Below are 27,761 nucleotides of genomic sequence, written 5' to 3' on the forward strand. Positions count from 1 at the left end.
CACCACACAAAGTGGATCAACAGCAAGGAGAGTATGTGGGTCATCTCTAAGCCCAAAGCAGTTGAATTCAGTGGAGGTTGCTGATGTCCTTCAAACTCTTGTGCACATGTATAATAAATCCTTTGTTAATGAATCAGGTCTTGAAACACCTATATGTGATATTGCCAATGGAATCCGCTAACAGGATACTATGGATATCTGAAGCAGAAGGGCATAGCAGAGAGCATCAAACAGGAAAGGACAGCCTGTCATGTGTACCTGGGCATACTGCCATTGACCTGTCTTCATGATACTTTTAAAACAGCTGTTCCCAACCAGGGCTGTTTAGGTTTTCATTGGGGAAGGGGAGAACCGTAGGTCTCCCAGTTTCACTGTGTACTCAGTAATGGTGCTAATGTCACACCAGCTAAAGCCAGAACTCAGGTATATACCTGACAAATAATTTCTTGAACCATTAATCACCTCCAAGTGTTGAGTTTTTAGTATTTGTTCTATGGCAACCCAATCCCCAAAACTTCTGTAATTGAATCAGTTTTCTGTTCTGATAATAGCAAAGTTGTCAGGCGAAAAGAAATATAGCTGTCACTGCCAGAAAAGTATGGCCTGTCAAAGGCCGAAGTCCAAAAAGTGGAGTTGTAAGAGGAAACCACCTGCTACCCAGCAACTTTCTGTGCCAAAAGATAAACTTTGCTTATAGCATAAGCTTATTATGGTTATACACTTTCAGAGCAATCCAAACAAACAATCACTAGGGGACAAAGATTTTAAAATACTGTCTTAGCATAAAATTTTCCAAGGATTATTTAGGGATTCCAAAAACAGCTAATAGTTAAAAAAAATGGGTACATATAATGTGTGAACAAGTTCTCTGCACAAGCTAATGCAAGACATGCACTGACTGAAATTATTCTGACAATACATCTTATGTGCTTATGTTCCTAAAGTTGTGAGCACACAGCGAGTCAAAGTTCACAGTCAGTTTTTTAAAAAATCCTAAATTCTTCTGCAGGACCAGGGATGCTTAGAATAACAAAGGACATGTCACTGACACACATCATTCATTATTTTATTTATTTATTTCAGAAAAATTCTATACCATTTTTCTTTTTAAAAAATTCCCAAATGTTGATAAAATACAATAAAACCAATCAATAAAACAATAAACAATGATAATAAAATCTCGTTAAAATAGCCAGAGGTAGTTGATAATACTAGCGATGAGAAATGCCTGAGGAAATAAGGGTGCCTTCAGTTGTTGGCAGAAGCACTCCACATCAGGGACACACCTGATCTCAGTAGGGAGATTATTCCACATGGTGGGCACCACAATTGGGAAGGTCCTCCTCTGAACCATAAACTCAGTGGGCTGCAGCATGGTCAGTACACCCTCCCTAGTCTTGAGCTGTTGGGCCTTATTAAACAGCAATAATGCCTTGAACATGCCTTGCCAGCTATTTGGCAGTCATATTAGGAACAATGGAAGCTGCCTTATACTCAGCCAGATCATTGCTCTAACTCTACATTGTCTACATTGATTGACAGTGGCACTTCAGGGTGAGGCAGGAGTCTTTTCCAGGTCTACTTGGAGATTCCATGACTCGAACGTGGGACCTTTCTACCACTGAGCTACAGCAATTCCATTTTGCCATGCAATCAAGTATTGATCTTAAACCTTGCCTATAATCTAGTGCAAGATGTAGGCATTTTTGAGCCATTTGAATATCCCCACCTTTTTCTACTGAGTGTGATCTAGCATGATTATGCTGTACACCATTCTAGGTGCTTTTAATCAAACAGCAGCATATAAATATGTAGTTGTTGTTATGTGCTCCTCTGCACAGAGATGTACACCTAGATGTACGTCCCAGACATATTGGCCATAACCATTATTTTGTGAACCGCCCAGAGAGCTCTGGCTATTGGGCGGTATAGAAATGTAATAAATAAATATATAATGATCCAAATCTTATTGAACTGTCTAGATGCATGTTTTGAAGCAAAGGGAATGTGCAATTGTATCCAATATTAGTCTTTACAGTGCTGTCAAATTCAACATAAATGTGAGAGGAAAACAGACCAGGAAGTCCAGTATAGTCATATTCCATTTCAAAAGGGAAAAGGTTACAAAAGTGTGAGTATTCTCAAAATCATAGAGTTGTAGGTACAGCATTCCTGACAGAAGCTGTCTAGCTTCTGCTTAGAACTCTAGTGAAGGAGAAGACTCTGGTGGTCTTTTCCACTGTCAAACAGCTCTTACTGTTAGAAATGTTTAGCTGAAATCTGCTTCCTTGCAATTTCCACCCACTGATTCTAGTCTTGTCTTTTGGAGCAGCAGAGAACAACTCTGCTATATCATAAGCCTTTCAGATATTTCAGGACTAATATATATTTCCCTTTAATCTTCTCTTCGCCTAGCTAAACACACCCACCTCTTTCAACCATTCCTCATAGGACTTGGATTACAGCCCCTCACCATCTTGGTAATTTTTCTCTGGACTTGCTCCAGCTTCTCAATATCCTTCTTAAAATGTGCAGTGTCCAGTATTGGACATGGCATTTCAAATATGATCTGGTCAATGCGTCTGTTAATGCAGCCCAAGATTGCATTCACTTTTTAAACAACTATATAGCACTGCTGGCTCTTATTTAGCTTGTGATCCACTTCTCCCAGGCATTTTTAACAGCATTTTAACAGCATTTAACAACGTTAAGTTTGTTTTTAATGGACCCCACAATTGTTGTTTTTAAATGGATACTGTTGTTTTTATACTGTTTTTATGTGTGTGTTTTTGTTTTGTTTTTTTAAATTGTATACTTTTAATGTTTACTATTTTTAAATGTTGTAAACCGCCCAGAGAGCTTCAGCTGTGGGGCAGTATATAAATGTAATTAAATAAATAAATAAATAAATAATACACCTAGATCTTTTTCACATGAACTGCTGTCAAGCCAGGTCTCCCCCATCTTTTACTCATGCCTTGTTGTCCCTAAATGAATGATTTTGTATTTATCTCTGTGGAATTTCATCTTGTCAGTTTTGGCCCAATGTACCAATCAGGCAAGGTTCTTTTGAATTTTGATTCTGCCTTCTGTGGTTAGCTATCCCTCCCATATTTGTGTCACCTGGAAACCTGATGTGCAGCCCTTTTATATCCTCATACAAGTCATTTATAAAATGAAATCAGTCTAGGACTGATCCCTGCAGCACTCCTTTGCAGACTTTCCTCCAGATTGATACAGAGCTATTCTTTTGGATATGATTGCTCATCCAGCTAACAGTGGTAGTAGAACCTACATTTTACCATCTTGTCAACAAGGATATCCTGAGAAATGTTGTCAGACCAGCCACTCTCTATAATCTTTTCTAGAATGTTTCTCGCTATTGCCAGCAAGCTGACTAGCCTGTAGTTTGCTGGATCTGCATCCCTCACACCACTTTTTGAAGACAGGGACAACATTTGTTCATGTCCAGGCTTCTGTTATCTTACCTGTCTCCATGATTTCCCAAAGGTTACAGCCAGCAGCTCTGAAATAATATCCTCTTTCAACGTCCTAGGGTATAATTCATCTGGCCCTGGAAACATAAATTCATTTTAAAGTAGCTAGGTGTTCTCTAACCATTTTATAAGTTGAACACAACCTTGTGTGAGAAGACTGAGGCAGAATAGGAATTCTCTCTGTTGCCTGTTAACACTTCATCATTATCTTTAAGCAGTGGACCTTGTTCTTCTCCTTGCTCCAAAATAGCTAAAGAAGCCCCCCCCTTTGGGGGGGTTAATTTTGGCATCCCTTTCACCCCTCAGCTGGGTCTGGTTCTTAGCCTTCCTGACACCATCCTTACAGTTTTGGGCTACTCTACTATACTTCCCTTTGGTTATATATCCCTCATTTCCTCTGGACTGTACAGGTAGAATAGTTAATTTCATTCAGGGAATTTTGGTTACATTTCCTAGCTTTAATGAGTTTGCAAATACACAAAACTATAAGTTCTTATACAGAAGTACTCCAATTTTTTGTGGGGGGAACCCAACCACATATGATTTTAGCATCTGTGCGAATACTTGTGTAGAATTTTTAATCCTTGAGAGCTACCACAGTAGAACTCATTCTTCTATGCCCTAAACAATATTGCTTTTCATTTACTCCTGTGCAAGTTATAGCAAGCCTTCCGGGATGAAGCCTGCAGCATGTTGGGAATAACTGCATCCTCAGATGTGAATGTACTTTCTATAATATTTTTACTTATGCAATATTTTTAAACAAATCCCTAATGCTGATAACAAATGCTGATTAGATAGGAGAAGCCACCTCCAGCGATGGTCATAGTGTGAGAAATGTTTCAGTCAGTGGTCTGTTCGAAATGGTTTACATGCAGCAGGCTGACTTTATAATATTGTGTTTTATCTGTTAAGGATTCAAGGGCCTGTATGCTTGATATGTTTGCTTCTCTTCCTTTGGATTTAGCGCAGATACCATATATGTTAAAAATACATTAAAATGAAGACTGCCTTCTGTTGCAATGTATTTTGCAACATGCTTCTCATGGATAAGGTCCAAGATTTAATCCCTGCTATCTCCTGTTACAACATCTCAGGTGGCAAAGCTGAGAAAGGGCTGGAGATTTGTAGCCAGACTGAGTAGACTGTGCTCAGCTCGATGAAACCAATGTCCTGTCAGCCTTTTAATAAAATATTTCAACCTTGGGCTGCCCAGCTGTGTTTTGAGAGCCACCTTTGATCCTTCCTGCTCTTTCAGCTGAAAGGTAGGCTAAGCATAGAGAAGAACGCTTCACTTGAGTAGAGAGGGTGCTGATAGCAGCTTGATGTGGGGACGGGGGGATGAAGAAGTGGAGAGTTTCCTCTGAGTCTTGTGGGTCAAACATTAGAGTGGAAAGGCATAAGTAGTTGCCCACTGACTACAGACTTGGGAGTGAGCAATGCAAGGGATAATGAAGAGGTTTAAAGGAGCAGCAAGTGAGGGGCAGGGGAGAAGTGGCAGTTTCAACAACTGGAGACACAGAAGTAGTTGGACGTATTGGGAAATGGAGTGAAATAAGCAGACACAGCCATCATTAGTTTATAATTTGCTGTTTTAAATTTGTATTTTAAATTTGTATTTCTGCACTGCTGCTGATTTTAACCTGGTTGTGCTTTTATATTGTATTTTATATCATGTTTTATACTGTTAGTTTTATACTTTGAATGGTTTTAATTTTTGTGAACCGCCTAGGGAGCTTCAGCTATTGGGCAGTATAAAAATGCAGTCAATAAATCAATAGCCCTGTGGAGATTTTTGAATGCAGTAATTAAGCTTAGAAACTGTGCTACCCTTGCTATATTGATTATGCCAAGCAGTGGTCACACATAAACCTGTTTCAACTTCAAGCAAGTTCAATATATGGATCTGAATTAAAAGAAATTTGCTCTGATAATATCTTGGTATGTCTACTAGGTTAATAATTCTTTTCTCATGAGGATCTTTTGCCGGATTGAGTTTACCATTACACACACAATATTCTTCCCCACAATCCTTCTATTAGCATTTATATTATATGCCTTCAGTCAGGTTTTGGCCATTCTGTTTTTTGTTAGATCTAGGAGATAATTAGGGAATCCCCAGTCCTTTAAAAAGCAGGGGAACAGTAATAGTGCATAGTGCCTATATTATATGGTTTCACAATCAGTGGTATTGTACCCCATAGTCCATAACATTTACTAGCCCTCAAATACGTTTTCTAGCTTGCCTGCCTGCAGCACATCAACAACCTGAACTTGATCCTTATTCACCACAGTTGACCATACGAGTGCTGTTGACAACCTGGCAGCATATATAAACGCACACACACACACATGGGATCCCTCTGTCAGGGCACTATTGAATGTTGATTTTCATGGACGATCTATATAAGCAACACAAAGTCATATTCAAAGAAGCATTCCTCTGTTTGACTGAGGAAGTGTCTTACAGTGGAGGGTACTACAACTACCAAGAATGGAACCTTCCCATTATATTTTCAAACCATGCCCAAATAACCAGGAATGAAGTTCTGAACTTTTCAGATGATGTCAGAGAATAATATTATAGTTACAGTAACTGTTAACATTAGCAACATCTTGGCATAGCCAGAAAAAGAAAAACGCAGGGACAATTAATTGCATGTGAGGACATCTGATGACAGACAGTCATTTTCTATCTCAGTTTAGTTCTTTTTTAGAATCCATGTACTGGTAACTTGCTGGTATTGCATGCCAATCTTGAACTGCTAGTACTAAATCTCACACTACAGAGAAGCTAGGGGATTCTAACATAGAGCAGGGGGTTAGGCCTCAGGCCTGTGGACTAAATCCAGCCGACCCGAGATCCCAATCCAGCCCTCCGGATGGCCCTGACCATTGATCACTGTGTGGTTTCCTGGCTTTTTCAGGTTTTTCCCCTTTCAAAAACGTTGAAATGCCTGTCCTAATGCTTAGTTACTGGCAGTACCATGTACATTGATGGTGCTATATAAATAAATAAATAAATAAATAATAATAATAAGTAAGAGCTTTAACCTAAAATATGCTGGTATGTTTGGCTCTTCTCCATTTGCCTTAGGCCCCACCCACCACTGGCATTCAGTCCCTGAGACCTTCTCTGAAATTTAATTTGGTCTTCAGGCCGAAAGTTTGTTTCATAACATGGATAAAAGTATAACCACAAGATACTGACATACCAGAGCTTCGGCTATTGGGCGGTATAAAAATGTAATAAATAAATAAATGGGAATATGTACATATGTGCAGTCCGTGAAGAAGTAGATAAGGCTATCATGGTGACTCCACTATCTCTGCCTGAACACAGAAGTCCAGCTTGGCCAAATTTATGTTCCACTTTATTCTTTCATGGATAAAATTCAGAATATCTAACCTGTCCAGGAGGCACAGAGTCACTGTAGATTTTCATAACTTTCCACCAATGCTTACCCCTCCTCCCATGGCTACATTGGCATAAAGGACAGCTTTGGGGAAGGGCTGAGCTATTAATAGCAATTATTCATTCACTGGAACTGGAACCCTTAATGGAAGTTCTCACTAAAGGCACAAGAACCAGGAAATGCCCCTTCGTCTTTAATCATAGTGATACTCAGTTAATGTCATTGAATAATTGGATTTGCCTGGCAGTCATCCATAACTTGTGTTTCATGGGAAAAAAAGGATTTGAGAAACAAGCTATGCATGTCTAATCTGGACTGGATCTTTTCAAGCACCACCCTCATTACACCATCTCAGTCTTTAGGTAACGGTCAGGACTGTGCCTTCTCTAAAGTGTGAGGCAGCCTTGAAGAATCCTGCCAACCTCATACTGCAGACTGAGCGCTTTTGGGTAGAAAGATCAAGTGAGTGGAACACTACCACTGGGGGTGGAGTTGGGAGGGTATCAAACACCACTGTTGTTTTTTAACCCATGAATTGATTTTCCTATTCTAAAAACAAGCATATGTTCTTTAAATAGAAGCCATCATGTGATCAGTTGGAAAGTCTGTTTAAAAAATTAAGTAAATCTTAGATTGGAAAGGTGAGAGGAGACAAGCCATCAACACAATTGTTCCTGAGTGCCTTTTGTGGTGTCATAGAGCCAGTACTATCACCTGGTATTCATGGAAACTGTGAGTGCTGAAATAGACTGGATGGCTATAGCATATTTGGCAACAAACATACCGCAAAGGTGATCAACGCACACCAGGGCACATAACTGTGCCAATTGTTAGGCAGGGAAGAAACTTTGCTGCTTCTATTACATCTTCAACTAGCCACCCCATAGAACTGTTCCATGTGGTTTGAGAGTTGTTAACAGCTGCTCTGGTGACGAGTACGCAAACTGTTTGCAGCCCACTATTATGTTCACTGAGTTTTTAAAGAACAACATTGTTTCCCTTCATATTGACTTAGATGCAGACAGACTCAAATGGGGTGACCAAAATGCTGTCTGTACCAATTTTGTGTGATCGGTTTCAGTTGCTGTGGCATCAAGACGTAGACTAGGTGCTGTAAAGCCGGCCAATAACCCCTGTACATCATGGCTAATTAAACTAGTGGGGGGAAGAGTTGGGTCAGTCCAGAGCGTGGTGAACATGTTGTTGTGAGAAGGCATAACGTTGGCTACCCTTAAAGAGGCAATTGTGCAGCTGCTCCTGAAGAATCCCACTCTGGACCCAGAAGTATTAAACAACGTTTAACTGGTTGCTGATACCCCCCTTCTTGGAGAAGATTATCAGGAGACTGGTGGCAGCCCTGTTCAAGACATTGATTTTCTAGATACGTTTAAGTCTGGGGTCAGATCTGGTTTTAGTACTGAATTGGCCATGGATTACCTTTATCGGGAGCAACAGAGGGAGTACAATGCTATTACTCTTGCTCAATGTCTCAGCAGCTTTTTGATACCATTGAACATGATAGCCTATTGGACCATCTTCGTGAGTTGAGGGCACTGTTTTACAATGGTTCTGCTCTTACTTGTGGGGCCAATTGCACTGAGTAGCATTGGGTTATTATTTTTCAGCCCCTTTGCACTTGTGCCAGGGAATGCTCACAAGCTACTTTCTTCATCCCAGTGCTATTGAACATCTGGGATGCTAACTGAGATTATATCTCTTGTTTATTTTATTTATTTATTAATTACATTTCTATACCGCCCAATAGCTGGAGCTCTCTGGGCGGTTCACAGAGCTCTCTGGGCAGTTAACTCTTAGAACATTGTAGTGAGAGTATCATGCAGTATTATCTGTATGATGGACAAGTAAGGTTGCATAATCATAGCCTTCTGGTCACAGGTCTTGGAAACATTGAATTTTTTTGCACAAGAAATCATCCCAAACACTACTGATGAATCTGCAATGTTCAAAATGGTGGATATTGTTATGGGTTTACTACCAGATTTCTATGACAAGGACTATCACTATGGGTTACTTTAACACAATACCTAGCCAGAGACTTGGATTTGACAAAGGAGGATTAATAGCCCAGGATATTCTGGCAATGTGTCTTCATGTAAACTATTTTGTTAAATTATTGCTTCATGATACAGGACTACTCAGATGTTCTAAATAGAGTGAAAAAGCAACCAGACAGACAAGGGGGTAAGGGACATGTCTCCTCTCCAGTTAAGGATGAAATAATCTAGTTCTCTGTGTATATGTGTGAAAGGGAGAAAAGCTGCCTCCCTCTTGAGAATTGATATAGGCTAGTGAATTTATCTACCTGTTGAAGCTCTGCCTCCATCCATGCTCAACCTGTATGTTTGGAATAAACTGAAATATTATAAAACGCCATAAACCTTCAGTGTCCTCCTTCCAAAGGAAACCAAACCTGGGTAAGCACTGAAACTTCTCAGGCCACAGCTAGACGGGGCTTTATCCCGGGGTGATCCCTGGGATTGTCCCTGTTCGTCCACATGACGCACAGGGGATCCTGGGATCAGGGAGGGATGATCCCTCCCTTGCCCTAGGATCTCGCCCTCCCCTTTAGGCCCGGTGAAAGAATAACATGGTAGTAAGGAAGTATGCTATATTTTGTGAAGTAGCCAGAAATAGATATAATTTGCAAGTTGGTTCTTGTTTAATATATTTATGAAATAATGATATTGAAAACTACATAAATGAGACATAGTGTTGTTTTGGATATAATGGTAAATTATGTTTTAGCATCATGTGCATGAGCCTGCTTCTGGCATGGCTATGGGGAGATTGGAAACTTTCCCTTCCATTTTCAATTATTTGTAATTTAAGGTTGCGTTTGAACCCTAAACTGTGGTTGATCCTAACTTATTAAAACAAGCCAAACTCATAAACTGTCATTTAAAGTTGGCTTGTTTCCACCAACCATATTTAAGATTAACAATGGTTTGTCTTGGTTTGGAGAACAGTGCAAGCAGCAGTTAAGAAAAAAACCAGAATTGAAAGATCCTGAACTCTTCCATGTGGCTGTGCTGGAGGAGGAGAGGGTGGAGATAGTGCAAAACCCAAAGCTTGTTTACATAATGCTAAAGTACAGCCTAGGACCTGGTTCACACATCACATTGAAAGTTCCTGGGTTGTTTACATTACATTAATGGTGTATCGGGTGGCTGAGAATTATCTTTTCTTGATGCTAAGTGTGCACTGCTTTGATTTCAATTGGGACCACCATGTAGCAGGATTAAACATCCCCCACCCCCATCCCAAATTCTCCCTTGGGAGAGTTAGAAAGAAAAGAAATCCCAGTTGACACCAGTGTGTAATTTGACCCACAGCCTCTCAGCCCAAGATATTCAGAAAAATAAATTCTGGGAATAAAAATGCTTCGTGTCAGTCTTCCATATGTGAACACTAACTACATCCACTTATGTATAATCCACTAATTATACAAATCTTGGGATTTGAATTACATTAGCCTAGTATTCATTGGCACTCTCCTGCATTACATTCACTTGAAGTAGAGCTTTTATTTCATACAGTGCAAGGTTGTATTACTAAAGTATTTACATCTCACATCTTTTCTACTATCCAGAACAAACTAATTTTATGGTTCTCTCTCTAGTATGTTGATATGTTTGTTCTGCCTTATGTCATACATTGCCAAGGCTCATGATACTAGAAGTTCAGGAGTACACACTAGCAGATGGGTCATTGTTTGAAATTAGACAATAATGGTTTGAAATTAAACAACAGAATTGACTCTTCTGAACAGAGTCCAAACCATTCCCGTACTTAGTTACCTACGCAAGACTGAACTTCATCACACACTATGTTGGGAACTTTTTAACAAGTTCTTCCTTATGTGAATGCTTCATTTGAAATTTTGGCTACGTAAGAATGGCTTTCCCCCTCTTAATTTTGCCACTGGGTGAAGAATTTTGTGCAAGTGCTGAAAGTGTATAGAGATATAGAGCCAATCCACAAGTTACATTTTTCTGCAGATGTAAAGCATGGAATGGTTATTGGTGGGTTGGTAGGAGAGAGAAATGTTAGTTGTATGTGTCACACCTAAAGTAAATCACATGGATATCTAAATGCCCGCCCGCCCACCTCGTAAAATCATGAAATACAGGACCTAAACTTACTGAGCTGCCTCACTGGCTGTAAGATATGTTTAGCTTTAACAGTATAACACTGTGTGCACTCAGTATAACAGTACTGTGTGCTCTCAGGCCATTCTCTTGGCCAGGCCCTCATCTATACGACAACGGGATTGCTCCTCATTGAATATAAACCCAAATTTTCATTGATTCAAATCTAGGCAAAGAGCATCACGCTGCAGCAGCAACAGCGATTTATCGCCTGAATTTTTTTTTTTTTTTTTTTTTTTGTAGTGCAGTTATTAATGCGCACATATGATGCTACGGAGTAGAGACAAGCAAAGCTATAAATTTTATCTGTGGAGCTCTGCAGATTCATATAAGAGAAAAACCGGGAAGGGGGGGGAGAAAGGAACGAGGCAGCAGAGGAGTATGCAAAAGGGGGACTGAACACGTCTCCTCCCTCTGGCTGCCCATTCCCCCCTCTTTGTATTAATCTTATAAGCGCTATTTGCGGAGCTCTGCAGGATCATATAATTCAAAATGAAAAAGGCGGGAAGGAACGAGGGAGCCAGAGGAGGACGCGATAGTTGGGAAGGCAGGAAATCAGCCAATCACTTTGTCCTGCCCTCAAAGCTATGCCCACATGTCAAAATTCGATTTAACTCCCCCAACGACACATAACTATAATGCGATGCAAACTCGAACGTTGATCCAAAAGTCGTGGTAAAACGCAACTACGAATATGTGCATTATCGTGTTAAAAACCCGGTGCTGCGGCGAATGGGCGGCTGCATCATGTGTCCTGAAACGCAAATCTGCACGTTTAGGTTGGGGTAAAGAAGCCATATAGACATCCCCCAAGTCGCAGCATCCTTGATCTACACTTTAAAGAAGTAACTCCTTCCTGTCATCCAGCAAGGTGATCTGCATGCAGCAGCCCACTAATGCCGAAGGGTATCAAATATGATTCTTAGAAACTTGCATCCATCACCCAGGGCAAGGCATGCAGTGTCCTTTGCTGGATTAGAATTGCACATGAACATAGAGTTGGATATGCTTTCACAACTCTAGCCACCTGCTTGCAGGCTGGCTAAATAATGGGATGACGACACTTCAGTGATCATTGTTGTCGAACTGACAGTGCTGCCAACCTGTTTGACTGAAGTTCCTGTTTTCACTATGAAATATAGAAATGATTATATAGAGAAATGGCAACGCTCTATTGACAGACTTGCATGCATGCAGTGTGTTGTGTGTTCGTCTTGCTCTGTTTTGTCTTGCATACGCCACTGCTATTTATTTGTGGTGTTGAGCACGATGAGTAATTTCTGCAATTACTTAGAAATTCAATTCACTCCACTGTTACTGCAGTTTGGAAGAGTCCAGCGGTGCCCATACCGTGAGACACAGAATTCTTTCTATGGCGCTGATTGGCTAAGCTAATATCAAGAAGAAAGCAGACAAGTGTTCCGAGGAGAGCCAGGGGAGCATAAGGCAAAGCTGGCAGGGGACGTACTTACAAAGGGGTGGGAAGACAAAGGACAGGGGCAGATGCAGGCTGGAACAGGACGTGTTCCAGCTGGAAAGGGTCCTGCGAGACTGGAGAGGAAAGGCTTTAAACCAACCTGTTTCTCTTTCCTTTAGACACAGACGGTTCATTTCATGGGGTGGAGTTTCTGCCAGAAGATTTCAGAGACGCTTCCAACGAAACAACAATGAGGGTGAATGAGAAATACTCCACGCTACCTGCTGAGGAGAAGGGGATCCACATTATCAACATCAGAGCTATTGAAGAAATAGGATATGTTCGCACTGAAAGCACGGTGAGTAGAGGAGCTGCCTTCTCAGACAGTTTATTGGCATATCTAGGCATTACAGTGTGTGTCCATCTGAGTTCTCAGTCCCTTTACCCTTGATAGCCCCATGGTTGAAGTTGTGTGCCCCACTGTACACTATTCTTTCCAAAGGTAGGGCTGCTTCAAATGTTAGTCACTAAAAAAAACATTGCAGGTTTTTACTGCCTTATGAATGCTTAGGATGAGAGGCTTCCATTTTGATCAAAGGCTTTTTCAAGGGGATTCTTTCTTGATCAGTCCATTTAAATGATCCATGATAGCTTTTTGCAACTGAATTGGAAATGTGTGTGTGTGTGTGTGTGTGTACAAACACATAAGCAAACACATGCACACAGACATAAACACACTTTGTTCCCACTTCCAATACAGAAAGGACATCTAGTTTCTGAGAAGTTTTTTCCCCTGCCTTTCCCCATACCTTGTAATACATATACTGTGAATTTTCAAGAGAATATTAATTTATATTACTTGATTAAAACATGTACATTTCCATCAAGATGACCCTCAAAGCAGCTATTCCCAAGTATTCTGTGGCAATAAAGTCTTAATGATATTATGACGTATATACGCACATAGACACATGTCTAATTTAGGGCTGGGTTGTATACCTTTAACATTACTGTCTGTGCCTTTGACAGCAGGAAACATCAGAGGGTGCAGCTTTCCTTGGCATAGATATGCTGTGATGAAAGAAAACAAAAAGCGTTACCTATTGATTTCTGCCTATTATACAGCCTCTCTCCATGAAAAAATGGATTGCCAAATGTATGTTCAGTTTCAAGAGGTGTAGCTGTGGTAGTCTGCTGTAGTTTTGTCTAGCCATAAAGACTAATGAATTTATTATGGCATAAAGTTTCATGGGCCTGTGTCCTCTTCATCAGATGCATGAACCATTATCCTAAGTTAGCAAATTCGTGCGTGCGTGCGTGTGTGTGTGCGCGTGCGTGCATATATCTCCAAACACACACTGTTGAAGAGAGAGAGAGAATAATATGCAGTGAGTTCAGAGGGAAATGAAATGCCAAAAAGTGCAGTCTGTGACAATTACATTAAAGCTTAGGTGTATGGAAATGAATCATAGTGACCATTCACAAAACAGTGTTGATAATAATGCAAAACCCTAGCATTGGTAAGTTGATTAACAAAGTTAGGAATAAAGAGATAAAAAGCTGAGGAAACTGTAATTCAACTTTTATTTTGTTTTTGGTTGAACAACATACTAGAAATTGAACATTTCTCTGTTCGAGATCATTTGAATGGAAGGGACCCTGTAAATTAGTTGAACTTGTGCTGCCTTTCAGGCATGGATTTTTAATTGTAGTGAGAAAATACTTGTACATTTTCCATTCAAAATCACCTATTAGTGACTATATTTATAAATGGCATTATGTTCTAGGACTTACACATATATTGGAATTATACGCTTCACCAAGTTTATTCAAAGCTTTCAGTATTGGAATTTCTTTCCAATCAGCATTTTTTTTTAAAAAAATGGAATTGCTTATAAATCTTAACTTCTGCAGGTTTTCCAGCTAACTAATCTTGAAGCCAGTACCAGAGAGGCATACATGTACAGAAGTTGCTGGGGAACATGGGTGGGAGGGTGCTGTTGCACCATGTCCTGCTTGTTGGTCCCTGCTCAACAGCTGATTGGCCACTGTGTGATCAGAGTGCTAGACTAGATGGACCCTTGGTCTGATCCAGCATGGCACTTCTGATGTTCTTAAGTTGACCAGATTGTAACAGAATCTGACATCCACACCAGCAAAAGGGCAGTGCCTTCCACAGCACCTGGGGACAACAGGCTAGCTTAGGGGGTGCTGGGCAGGCAATAGAAGTGCTGTAGCTCAGTGGTATCAGACAGACTCCAGGTAGGGCTGGAAAAACTGTTGCCTGAAACCCCAGAGAGCTGATGCCAGTAAGACTTGACAATACTGACGATGGATTCCGTATAAGGCAATTTCCTCCATTCCTATGTAACATGCAACTCTGTCCTCCAAAAACTTGACTGAGGCAGCCACCTCACTCTGCCTAATCACTTTGAGCATCAATGCCATTTGTTAAGGAATAGAGTAGGTTGTGGTATATTTGTGTGTGAATACAGCTTTAAGAGGTGGTGCAAGTTTTAAGTTTTCTTCTTTCCTGGGATCTGCCTTGACGGTGTTGGGTTGCCTCCACTTTTAGAAAAAAACTGCGCTTTTGCTGCTGCAGGGTGGCGTCGGCTAATCCTGACGCAGGAGGCCACGAGGGTTTTCTGACAGCCCAGCCTGTCCCCTGCCCCCCACCCAGCTTCCAGCAACCAATGGGATGTCACTTTCCACCCAAGAATGCTGCTGGTGTGACGCTGAGACAAGGACAGTTGGCAGAAGAGCCATAGTGACCTCGCTCTGGCAGGAAATGTTGGTCATGTGCACTTTTCCATGTTATGATTAAATATAAGGAAAAACTGTCTGACCATAAGATCTCTACAACAGTGGAACAGTCTGCCTATGAAGGTGCTTCGTCTGGAGATTTTTAAGAAGAGGCTGGACAGCTACCTCTCATGGATGATTTAATTTGACTTTCCTGCACATTTCAGAGGGTTGGACTAGATCCTTGTGGTCCTTTCCAACTCAACAATTTTATGATTGAGTTGGATAGGGTCGGTGATGTTAGAAAATATCCAATCCATTCTGAAAACTGCTATGCTGTGTTCATTGTTGTTTTCTCTTGTTCTTAGGTTTATTTAATTTTCTGTCGCTCCAAATAATGTTTTGTTGGAGTTTGTGAAGCTTCTTGTGTAGAATTTGAATAGAAAACTCTTTTTCATTAGTGCTGTCAAATCGCAGGACTATCTACTACATTTTGTAGGCTTCTAAATGGTCTGGAATGTGACGCTAAGCAACAAAGCATAAAATTCATTTTTATGTATTTTATATTTACTGTTGTTCCCTGCCTCGATCAAAATGGAGAGGTGGGTAAGAAATAAATTTTGTTATTACTGTTATTATTTTTATTTGCATAGACTGAAGGAAAATGCACTGGATTGTTGTAATTATGTGCCCTATGCACACACATTGCAATCTCATATCACTGTGGGGATCACACACACATACACGGGAAAAAATCCCTGTCTTCATCCATGAGCAGGAATCTCCATGCTCTTTCATAATAAGCTGATGATGTGATGGGCAGGGTGATGCACAGTGCACCAACACCATATCAACACACATTATTTGTGTGTATTGATGATAGGGCAGAGAACATAGGGTTGGTGGTAGCTCTATGGCCTTAGCTAGACCAGGCTATATCCCGGGGCAAACCCCGGGATCATCCCTGTGTGTCCACATGACGCACAGGGGATCCCGGGATCAGGGAGGGATAATCCCTCCCTTGCCCCGGGATACAGCCCTACACTTTGGGCCCACTTTTTCCATGGTCTTGGGCTGAGCCCAAGACCGCGGAGCATGTGGCCTGTTTCTGCGGGTTTACCTGGCTCCGCACGATTACTTGCGTGGAGCCGGGAGCTGCGCCCATAGGGGTTAGGATGGGGGTAGCGAAATTAAATTTTAAAAAACACTTACCTTTGCGCACTACCGTTCATGCGCTCCTCTCCCTTTAAGATTTTTTTTAAAAAATAGTGGATGCGACACCTCTCTTCCTGAGGTCGTCGTACCTTATGTGTAAATGAGGGCAAGATCTCGCATTAATCACAATGCAAGGTCTCCGCTCCTTTTCCCCAGACTTTCAGGTAGGTCTAGCTAAGGCCTATGTCTCTTAATGTCTAGTTTGGGCTTTAGTACAACCCTTATGCTTTTTTAGTGGCCTGGCACCAATTTTAAAACACATCTAATTATATACATTATGAAAGCATTTAGTCACTTCAGCTAAGATTTGTGCACTAGAATTGATTAAAAGCTCTTGAACAAAACACTTTGCAGATCAAGAGGCCATGACATCTTTAAGAAATGGCAAAAAACGAAGCATTAGATTTTTTTTTCCCCCCTCGAAAGGAAGCATCTGCTTTTTAAACTACGGTCAAATTTATGGAAAAGCGGTCTCTGGAGAGAGACCACACATGCAAACTTGGAAGCATCAATTACTTGGTTTCTTCATGCAGCCTAATAAAGGAATAATTCTTGAGTACTTTTGTTTAATTAAGAAAAATTGGCTTTATACATGAAGATCCTGATCTGGAACATTAGTAATAGTCCTGACCACCCAAACCAGCCCAATCCTTCTTATATTCCAGTTCTTTGGTGCTACTCGGGTGGTCTTAAGCTGTCATGTAAATATACATTTATAGCTAGTATCAGTTCACACTGATTTTCTTTTAAATTGTATGGTGAAGGAACTTGCTCACTGATTTACAATGTATAAATTGAATGTGCATCCCAATGCACAGTGTAAACTTGGTTTATCCACATTGTATTGATTCCAATGGAATATGAACTTGGATATACAACCAAATGTACCTTTTTGTTTAGAAATATACCTCTTTAGGAGATGCATTTTTTTTTAACAATGCAAGCTTTAATTGCAATATCCACTTTTTGCCACTGGGACGTTACAGGGGTGTAGGGGGTGGGAGATGAATTTCCATTTTAATTTTCCATGAGAAAGAGTCATGAACGAAGCAAAAACTGAACCTTGGTCCTTCCCTGGCTGAGGTCCATTAGACTTTTTTGGCTGAGCTATATACCCAGCTGGCTCCTTTCAGTCTCTTTTAAAACTGATTTCTTTTTCAGATGATATGGAGTAGCAACAAATGTTTGAACGTAATATTAATTTGTTTGTCAGTAGTAAAACCCAGATGCGTTTAGTGGAGAAGGGCAGATGTTCTCTGCTATATTTACATCACAGAGAGGAAGGGAATGCACAAAGTGGCAAAGCGGAAGAGCTAAAATTCAAGCTGGTCTGCACAAAGCTTTCTGAGGTGGAAAAGTCAGCTAATGATTTTCAGGATGTGGTAATTTGAAATCTTAACAAACATTGGGTGGCTAGGTGGTGATTTTGATAAGATCCATTGACTGTGCAGAAACTGAGGAGGCAAATCATTTTCTGTTGTTCTGTTACCTTAAAATTTGGTTTTTGGAATTATCCTGAGTCTAGGGCATAGCTAGACGGGGCGAAACCCCAGAGCGATCCCCAAGATTGTCCCTGTGCGTTCACATGATGCACAGAGGATCCCAGGATCAGGGAGGGATGATCCCTCCCTTGCCCCGGGATCTCGCCCTCCCCTTTAGGCCCGGTTTTTCCGCGGTCTCGGGTTGAGCCTGAGACCATGGAACGTATGGCTGGGCACCACGGTTTGCCCTGGCTCCTCATGGTTACTCGCCAGGAGCTGGGACCCGTACATAGGAGCACTGCGCCCATGGGAAATATTTTTTTAAAAAAACCACTTACCTTTTGCGCACTAGCGCTTGTGCACTGCTACCTCTTTAAGAAAATTACAAAAATTGGGGGTGGCACCTCTCTGAGGTCGTCGCGCGCCGCGTGTAAACAGAGACAGGATCTCACGATAAAACCTTCGCAAGATCTTCACCCCTCTATCACGGACTAACAGGTAGGTCTAGCTAAGGCCTAGATCAGCCTTGTCCAACTTAGTACCCTCCAGATGTGTTGGACTTCAACTACCATAATTCCGAGCCAGCATGGCCAATGTGAATTATGAGAGTTGTAGCCCAACACGTCTGGGCACCAGGTTGGAGAAGGCTGATCCAAAGAAATGAATAAATTCCTAACCACTGAAATATCAGGTACTAAATTGCCTTGTTTTGTTGAATATATTCAGAGTCTGATAAGCTTGCCCACAGGTTATTCCTGTTGTGGCTGAAAATAAATATTTAATACTTAACAATTTTGGTTTTTAATCTTTTAAGTCAAAGAGACTATTAAACATTCTTCCTTTCCTTTTCATTTACAGTTATTAAATTCATTCTCGCAAGATCCAGATGCCAACTGCAAGTATGGACTTTATTTTAGAGATGGGAAACGGAAAGTGGATTACATCTTGGTTTACCACTACAAGAAATCGTCTTTCAGCAGAACACTCACCCGGCGCATCCATTTCAATGACTTGGGGCCACGAAGCATCAAACAGGATCAGCCACTGCCTGGGAAAGGAGGACACACGGATGAAGGCGAACCCCACATGGACTACCATGAAGATGACAAGAGATTCCGCAGAGAAGAGTATGAAAGCAACCTTATGCAGGCAGGCCTTGAATTGGAAAGAGACGAAGATGTAATTACTCTCCCTCTTTTAATTTAGCTGGGATAAAAAATTATTGGGACTGTTTGGCAAAGTATTGAAAGTTCCCGTGGTTCTGAAAGCTTCATAGGCAGGGTTGGGAAATGGTTTGGCCACCACAGTTCAACGTGGAAAAAATTAGCAGGTGAAGTGCTTCCTAGCATGGAGATACAACTTCAGCTGCTTCGTTTCTGCCTGTCTGGGTGCTATTTAAGACCTAGGAGCATGGGTAGTAAGAAGTCACTTCCATTTGTGGAACCTTTAATTCCACAAATGTAGAGGGAACAGATATAGGAGTATACTGTAGAGGCTGGCAGGATACCAAATAAGCTACACTAAAGGCTACTTTAATGTTTTACGTTGCAATTTCTCTTTGCAGTCCACAGGTTGAGGTGATTCACACTAGGGCTACATCATCAGTACTCTTTCAGTTCAGCACCATTTGTTTTATTTATTTATTTATTTATTTATTTATTTCATTTCTATACTGCCCAATAACCAAAGCTCTCTGGGTGGTTTACAACCTTCCCCAACCTAGTGGTCTCCAGAGGTTTTGGATTACTCCCATAAGCCCCAGCCAGAATGACCAACGATCAAGGGGGATGCAGTATGGAGGGCACCAGGTTAGGGAAGGCTCATCTAGGGGTTTAATTTCAACTGGCTCCAAGCTAGAAGGGTCATGAGAGAGGAGCAGCAGCAGCAGCAAACATAAAGCAGACTGTAGTACACAATGGTGCTATAGATCAGGGATGGATAATAGGTGGCCAACAGGCCTCGTACACCCTGTGCTGCCCCTCTGCTACCTCCCAAGTTTGGTTAAAAATAATAATGATGGGGTATGGGAATTGCATCTGTAACAGCTATCGAGCAGCAAAAGGATCAAAATTGGCATGCAGACAAGCTAATGCTGACCCTATTTATTTATTTATTACATTTATATCCCTTTTTTCTTCTTGCAAGGAAGCCAATGCAGCTTACATGGCCCTTCTCTCGATTTTTATCCTCATAACAGCCCTGTGAGGTAGGTTAGGATGAGAGTTGGTGACTAGCCCAAAGTCACCCAGTGAGCATCATGGCCAAGAGGGAGCTAGAATCCGGATCTCCCAGGTCCCAATGCAACACTCTAACCACTATACCACACTGGCTCTCTGTAGCCACTATGGAGTTTCAAAAGGGTCAAAATTAACTTTCAAATAGTGTTGGTAATGCATCTTGTGAGCATTAGGAGGACAAAGCTTGGCTGACTTTGCTGAATGCAAATTTTTGGGATTTTGTTAGTATTCTGATTTTTCAGCTATTTTATGGACTGTACTAGTGTTAAAATGGTTATCTTTTCAGGGCTCTAACAAGTCAACCTACAAAAGACTAAAATTCATTCTGACAATATAAACCGATGTCAGAAAGAACTATTGTTTCAAGTTCTCCCTTGAGCTGCATATTAAAGCCCCAATTATGTAGGTTAGAGCTCCACCAGGAGAACTGGTTTTCTGCAGGTTCATCCCATGTTATGATTGTAATATTTAATGATCCATAACCATAGTTTCCCCACAAAATTGGCATTCTGCCTGGAGAGAAGCGCTAGTTCCAGAGGAAAGGTCCATGCAAATGGTGGGCATGAATACAGGCTTTTAAAGATTACAGCTGTATGGTAGAACAAACCCACTACTTTTCACTATGAGCAGCATATTGTTGGGAATCTGTATGGCAGAGGAGATAGATAGGTGGAGCATATACTTTCATTATGGGGCACAGTTCCAAGACAAACCAGTGGAAAGATTCCCACGGCAGTATATTTTGACCTTGTCAGTATTATCTCCCACAGGGATGTGTCCCTTTCTGCCAGTGGCCTCATACAAGGCTTACATGCAAGGGTGAAGATGAGTAACAGAAAAACAAGAATCATGTTTACCGAAATAAGAACAAGGCCTGGGGTTTCACACAAAGATCCCAGTTCTCTGTAATCCCAGTAGAGTTCTTTGTTGACACTCACACTTATGCAGGCTTTCTCTGCAGATCTGGGAATATTCATGCTTAATCTTACCAGGTCTGCTTCCTTTCCCTCAGGACTCCAACTATAGTCGGAGAGGACTATAGGCCTCCAGATTTAGGCTTAGGCCTTCAAGTATAAGCCTAGTCCTCCAGTACTTTTTTCTGCACTTCGGTAGATGTTACATGTTTTACATAATCCTTCTGAATTTAACCTGCACTAGGACCCATTCTCATGACCCAATATCCCCCAGGAATGTTCATTAGTAAAGAGTTTGCATGTGGCAAAGTGTTTATGTGATTTGTTCACAACTCAACCCCTTCAACATGCATATCCCAAATGCCAGTTTGAATTGTGTGACCTGGCCTCAAAGTTTGGAAAGAATAAGATGAACCCAGTATGCTGTTGAATTAACTTTCATATTTAGAAAATTGAATGAAATTTTAAACAACCAGTATTGAAAAACCCTTTCCAAAAGGTTACTATTAAAATGCCTTTATTTGTTCTAGATGGTTTTTATTGTAATCAACTATATTTTTCTTTAAATTTATTTAAGAAGCTAGTACTTCTTCCATGCCAAATCAAGCCTAGATGTATGACAACAATCCCAGAGAGATTTAGAATCAAGTCTCAGATTCCACTGGTTTAGAACAAGACTTGTTCAGTAATCACCCTAATTCCTTTCATGCACTATACATCAAAATTATGGTCCTTTATTGGAGGTGGGGGAGAGGATTCTGATTAAATCCCCCCATCCCACCAATAAGTGATTGTTACTGTCTAAGAACTGTGACATTCCTGCATTTAGCAGGGGGTTGGACTCGATGGCCTTATAGGCCCCTTCCAACTCTACTACCATATTTCTTCGATTCTAAGACGCCATCGAGTGTAAGACGCACACTAATGTCAGTACCAGCAACAGAAAATAGTGTTGATTCTAAGAAATCATAAACGCACCTGCGATTCAAAGACACACCCCGTTTTTAGAGATGTTTATATGGGGGGGGGGCAAGTGCGTCTTAGAATCGAAGAAATACAGTATTCTATAATTCTATGATTCTATGACAATAATATGTCCAGCAATATTACGATTTCATAGCTGAAGGGTGCAGAATGTGTGAAGGGATGGTGCTTCATTCCATTCTGCATCCTTTTACGTACATAAACCATGTACAGAAAGGGTTTAAAACAGAAACCTGAATAAGAATTTAGTTTTGTATTTAAAATTTCATACTAAGGTTTTCCTCCACCTAAATACTGAACAGTATTCAACAGATACATACATTTCTCATGTTATGGTTTCTAACAACTATAGAAATTCCAATTCTCTGTCAAAAAGTAGTATTGATACCGCTATTTTAGCTTCCGTTTGTTCATGGGAACCTTTTAGCAAATGTTCCAAATTAAATGCTGGGATCCAAGATGCAATTAGGTTGTGATTAAAGAGCAGCAGTACAGTATAGCTCCTTTTCACCTGTGTAGCCAAAGCAAAGTGTTCTATTAAAAGAGTGTCTATCTCAAATAATGATTGTGGTATGTGTGAACCAGTGCCAGCATGATTAACTGGGAGAATCTCAGCTATACTAATTTCAAAGGGAGAGTCTCAGTTTCAATTGGCTGCTGCCCATTTAGTGTTGCCAAAGGCAATATGGATTTCTCTGTGCTTAATACATTATAGAAGGGGAAATCTGGGCAATTCAGCTTTTCTCATTTAGTAATGCATGAAAGGCATAGGAGACTTATCATATATATTGGATCTGGCACACCCGCTGATTTGGAAGAATACATTTATGTGTGTATTTACTGGGATGGGGAGCTGCATTTGAACTTTACTGCCCGAATACATAAACCATACTCAAATTGTAGAATTAGCAAATAATCAAATTTCTCATGAAATATATCTAAGGAATAGTTTTCAACTGCATTAGCAAATTGCTAGGGCCTATTAAAGATTTCCTAATTCGTCTATCGTGGCAACCTTCTCCAGCCTGGTGTCCTCAAAATGTGTTGGACTGCAGCTGCCATAATAGGAACGGTTGTACCATGGTATGGAATTTATATGCAGGTATACTACAGAACGAGTAAGGTAGCAAAAATTTCTCCAAACAATTTCAAATATTTTCCTCGTATTAAAATCTTGAAAAGTGATAATTCATATATATTGGTATTGATATTGATATCAGCATTACACTGATATCCAGTTTTTCTTTGATTTTCTTTACATTTTGAAATAGTATTTAAGCATGTCTTAGAATTCTGTCTGACAACCCTAAATTTTACAATTTGACTTAGTTTGGGATTCATACCAAACTTTAGAAATCCATTCTGTCATGGTCTGCAATAACCATTTTGACTGCTCTGAATACATTTGTAATTACTGGATGATGTACATCCTGCACAACACCAACTAGCAAACTAGCAGCTTGGATTTAAATGCAAACTGCAACTCATCATTCATTTGGTTTCTGTTATTATTTTAAGCCAATGTGGACTTCTGTGGATGCAACCCATCTGAAAGCATCCCCTGAGTGGAGTTCCGCTTAGAACACTCTGGTCAGTGGAAGGACTGGAAGGGAATTTTTGCCAGTTTCCTTATCCCTCTGCAATCCCCAGCACTACCTCCCCCATCATTTTTGAAGGTCCCCCCAACAATCAAACAGATATTTGTGGGGTAAAGGACTAGAAGGGAAGGGAGGAATCAATAAAGATCACCTCTTCCAGTCTGTCAATGGAAATGCTCTGCTGGATCAGAATCAGTGCTTCTTCTATCCTCAGAAGGCAAATACTGGATCTGTCCCAATTTGTCTGGATTGATGGACCAGTTTCCACCACCTATGTATAAAATCACTCAAAGTGAATGACACCTCCAACATTTAAATTGCTCTGACTTACACCTCTTAGTAATCTTTTATGGTCACATATCAATTATACAATATCTTTTAATTATCCTCTCTTAAATGAACATATGCAAATTTGGTTCGTAACTCATAAGAACATAAGAAGAGCCATGCTGGATCAGACCAAGGGTCTAGTTTGTTCACACAGTTGCCCACCGCCTGTCGGACCAGGGACCCACAAGCAAGACACCAACTCATGAAAAGCCACGGGCATATTGCACCTGAATTGTCAAACTATGGTTTTGGCTTGGTCTCAAAATAAAAGTTGGAAACCATTGTTTGAACATAATTACAACTTTTGTGAAGAAGCCAAGAACAAACCATAGTGTGCCAGTTCGGATGCAGTAGCAAACTATGTTTTCAACTATATAGGAAGGAGGTAATTGAATTGGAGCATGCATAAGGGAGTGTGGAGGAGAGTGTGTGTGAGCTTGAGCATCGCTCATATAATGCCAAACTGTAATTTGGCACTATGTGTTAAATAACTCGTGGTTAGCAGCATATTTTAAGAAAATTTGCTTCCATCAAGATTCTGCAATTATACTTTTTGGAATTCTTTCCCAACTGAATATAAATTATTTCCAATGCTTGTTCATTCACTAAAGTACTCTGAAAAAATCTTGTTAATAAACCCCCATAGTACGACCATAGTACATGTGGTGTATTGGTTATCTTGTAAGAGGTGTAGAATTGAGTTTCTGGAGAGACAGTTTGTTTATTTGTGGCATTTCTATCCTGCCTTTTCCTCCAAGGAGCCCAAGGCGAAGCATCTCCCTCCTCTCCATTTTATTCTTACAACAACCCTGTGAGGTAGGTTAGGCTGAAAGTCAGGGACTGGCTCAGAGTTATTCAGTGAGCTTCATGGCCAAGTGGGAACTAGAATCAGGGTTTCTCCACTCCCAGCCCAGTACTCTAACGACTATCCCACACTGGTTCTCACTATCCTTTAGTTTAGTTTATTTACCATTTTTTACAGAAGCAATGTTATTTCAAGACATTTTAAACTCACTGGCAACACAATAGTATGCATGTTTACTTGGAAATAAGCACCAGTGTGTTCCACAGATCTTATCACCAGTCAAGTGTGCATAAGATTGCAGTTTAAGACTATAATCCTATAATCTTTTATTTTGTTATTGATTGATTTGATTTGTATACTTTAATCTGTAGACTGCAATCCTATATCCATTTACCTGGAAGTAAGCCTCAATACATAGGATTTCTCTGTATGGCCGAAAACCTATACACACTTGCCTGGGAATGAATGCCTAATAATAATAATAATAATAATAATAATAATAATAATAATAATAATAATAATAATAAATTTCTTACCTGCTTCTCCACTTGGATCGAGGTGGGGAACAACAGTATAAAACACATTAAAAACTTATTAATTACATGATTAAAACATCCTAAAAACATTCTAAAGTTTGTTTACCTGGGGCTTACTTCCAGGTAAACTAGGGTGACCATATGAAAAGGAGGACAGAGCTCCTGTATCTTTAACAGTTGTATTGAAAAGGGAATTTCAGCAGGTATCATTTGTATATATGGAGAACCTGGTAAAATTTCCTCTTCATCACAACAGTTAAAGCTGCAGGTGCCCTGCCCTCTTTTAAATCTGGTCACTCTAGTATAGCTCCTGCACTTTAACTGTTGGGATGAAGAGAGAAATTCACCAGGTTCTCCATATATACAAATGACACCTGCTAAAATTCCCTTTTCTATGCAACTGTTAAAGATACAGGAGCCCTGTCCTCCTTTTCATATAGTCACCCTAGGTAAACCTGCATCACATTGTGTTGTAAGACACTATCCAACAATATATTTAATATTAAAAAGTAAGCAAATGTATGAAGGTGTTCACCGAGAACTGAATGAAGTCTAGATATAGGGCAAAGAGGTTATGTGCAGTCATTTGATTGGCTGTCATTGAGAGTTCCCTGCAGCCTTACAGCTGACCTTAATATTGGTTAAAAGTAAAAGCTTGTTTCAAGGAAGGCGTATATTAAATTGATTAAATTCTCCTCCCTGAAGTAAGCTAATACGTGTTTTTGAAGCTATGCCATATTGGAGATTGGCAGCTATTTGTGTCCCTTGAGTAATGTATTTCTAGTAAGCAGGTGCACAGGGCGGCAGGATGGAAACAGGCTTTCATTGTCTATGTAAACCAGTACAGCAGCAACAGCAGTAAAACAAAGGGCTGAGAGATGAGTCTTTCAGCCTTGGAGCTGTTGTGCCTGAAAACGTTGACTTGCACATACTTAAAGGAAGTATTCATCTGGAAATGATTTTTAAAACTGAAGTCCAAATTTGAACATTGCCTAATGGGACAGCCAGTTAATCCACTGACTCTAATACTTCGAAATCATAAGGAAAATGAACATCCCTGTAGAACATGCTTTGAAACACCCAGATTTATACTAGAGAATTAATCAAATATTAAAGCTGCCATGCTGAAGATAGGATTTGAAATTGAAGACACTTGTTAATTTGAGTTAAATAAAGAGATATTCCCACTACAGTGAATAGGACTGCTGTGGAGTAAATAAGTAATGAATTGCAGGCAAATGTTTTTGGTGAACCATCACCTTATATTACAATCTTTACCTGGTAGGTTTAGGTATTGGTGCTAACTTTTCATAGTGGGGTTATTTAATTTTAAAATATGACCCTTTAATTTCAATATTGTGCCCACAAACTATCTTTAAGGAATACTAACTTATCCTTTAGGATGAAGTCCTATGCATGTTTAGAATGAAAAATGTCCTTCAACTCCCAGCATACTCCACCCAACATGGCTAGCTGGGACATGCTCAGAATTGTAGGATTTTTTTCCTGTCTAAACATGCATAGGATTGAGCCCCAAACTTATTTATCTCAAAATAGCATAAGTGGTCTCTCCATCAGCTCTGTCTTATTTTTCCATAGTCTTTATTTTCTCCTTTTTATTTTAATACTCATGAATGAAAAAACCTTGTGAGCTCACATGAAATTTAACAATTTTGATTTTCATGTTATTTGTTCTAACGATTCCTCTTTCTCTCCCGTTTAAATGTTTTTTAGACAAAAATACATGGGCTTGGATTTGTAAAAATTCATGCGCCTTGGAACGTTTTGTGCCGGGAAGCTGAATTTATGAAACTGAAGATGCCCACAAAAAAGGTTAGTTTCAGTGTTCTTATAGTCTCTTCCAGTAGGCCTCCCCAGATGAATTTTAAATCTAAGAATGTTAAGATGTTGTGATTGTTATTTTAATATTGTATTGGTTTTATATGCTCTTTTAACCAGTTTTATGTATTGTATTTAATTTTGTTTCCCACCTCGATCCAAAGAGAGAAAGAGATGGGTAATAAATAAATAAAATTATTATTATTATTTTATTAGACTAAGAGACATAAAATAGGTATTTCTGGTTTATGCTTTTCAAAAGACTTCACACATGTTGATGGGCTTTCACAACCTCCTCTTTAAAAAGGATTGTCTTTCTCTGTAAAATAAGTGAAATAATTAATTGACTAGGTTGATACAGTTTGCTGTACCATTTAATCTATCTGCATAAGCTATGAATGCTGTGAGCTGTAAATCTGAGTACATGTTCAGTGCACTGCAATGTTAAAACCTGTGCCTTAAGAGGCATAGCAAGGTGGCTGGTGCCATTTTGTAGTTTGATTACTATAAATATTTATAACCTGTCTTTCTATAAATTATGCCCAAGGCGGTTTGCACATGTGTGCATTTAAAACAGCTGC

General features: G+C 40.1%; 1 protein-coding gene across 1 annotated transcript in view; it reads left to right on the forward strand.

The window, feature by feature from the left end:
- Positions 1–27,761, forward strand: part of ANO1 (anoctamin 1) — a 141,633-nt gene that overhangs the window by 35,732 nt on the left and 78,140 nt on the right. The window contains exons 2-4 of the mRNA XM_063117376.1: positions 12,679–12,857; positions 18,796–19,116; positions 27,076–27,174. Of these exons, the coding sequence (XP_062973446.1) occupies positions 12,679–12,857; positions 18,796–19,116; positions 27,076–27,174 (599 nt within the window). The remainder of the gene's footprint in view (positions 1–12,678; positions 12,858–18,795; positions 19,117–27,075; positions 27,175–27,761) is intronic.

The sequence above is a fragment of the Elgaria multicarinata genome, chromosome 2 (assembly GCF_023053635.1).
Source record: "Elgaria multicarinata webbii isolate HBS135686 ecotype San Diego chromosome 2, rElgMul1.1.pri, whole genome shotgun sequence".
Classification (NCBI taxonomy): Eukaryota; Metazoa; Chordata; class Lepidosauria; order Squamata; family Anguidae; genus Elgaria; species Elgaria multicarinata.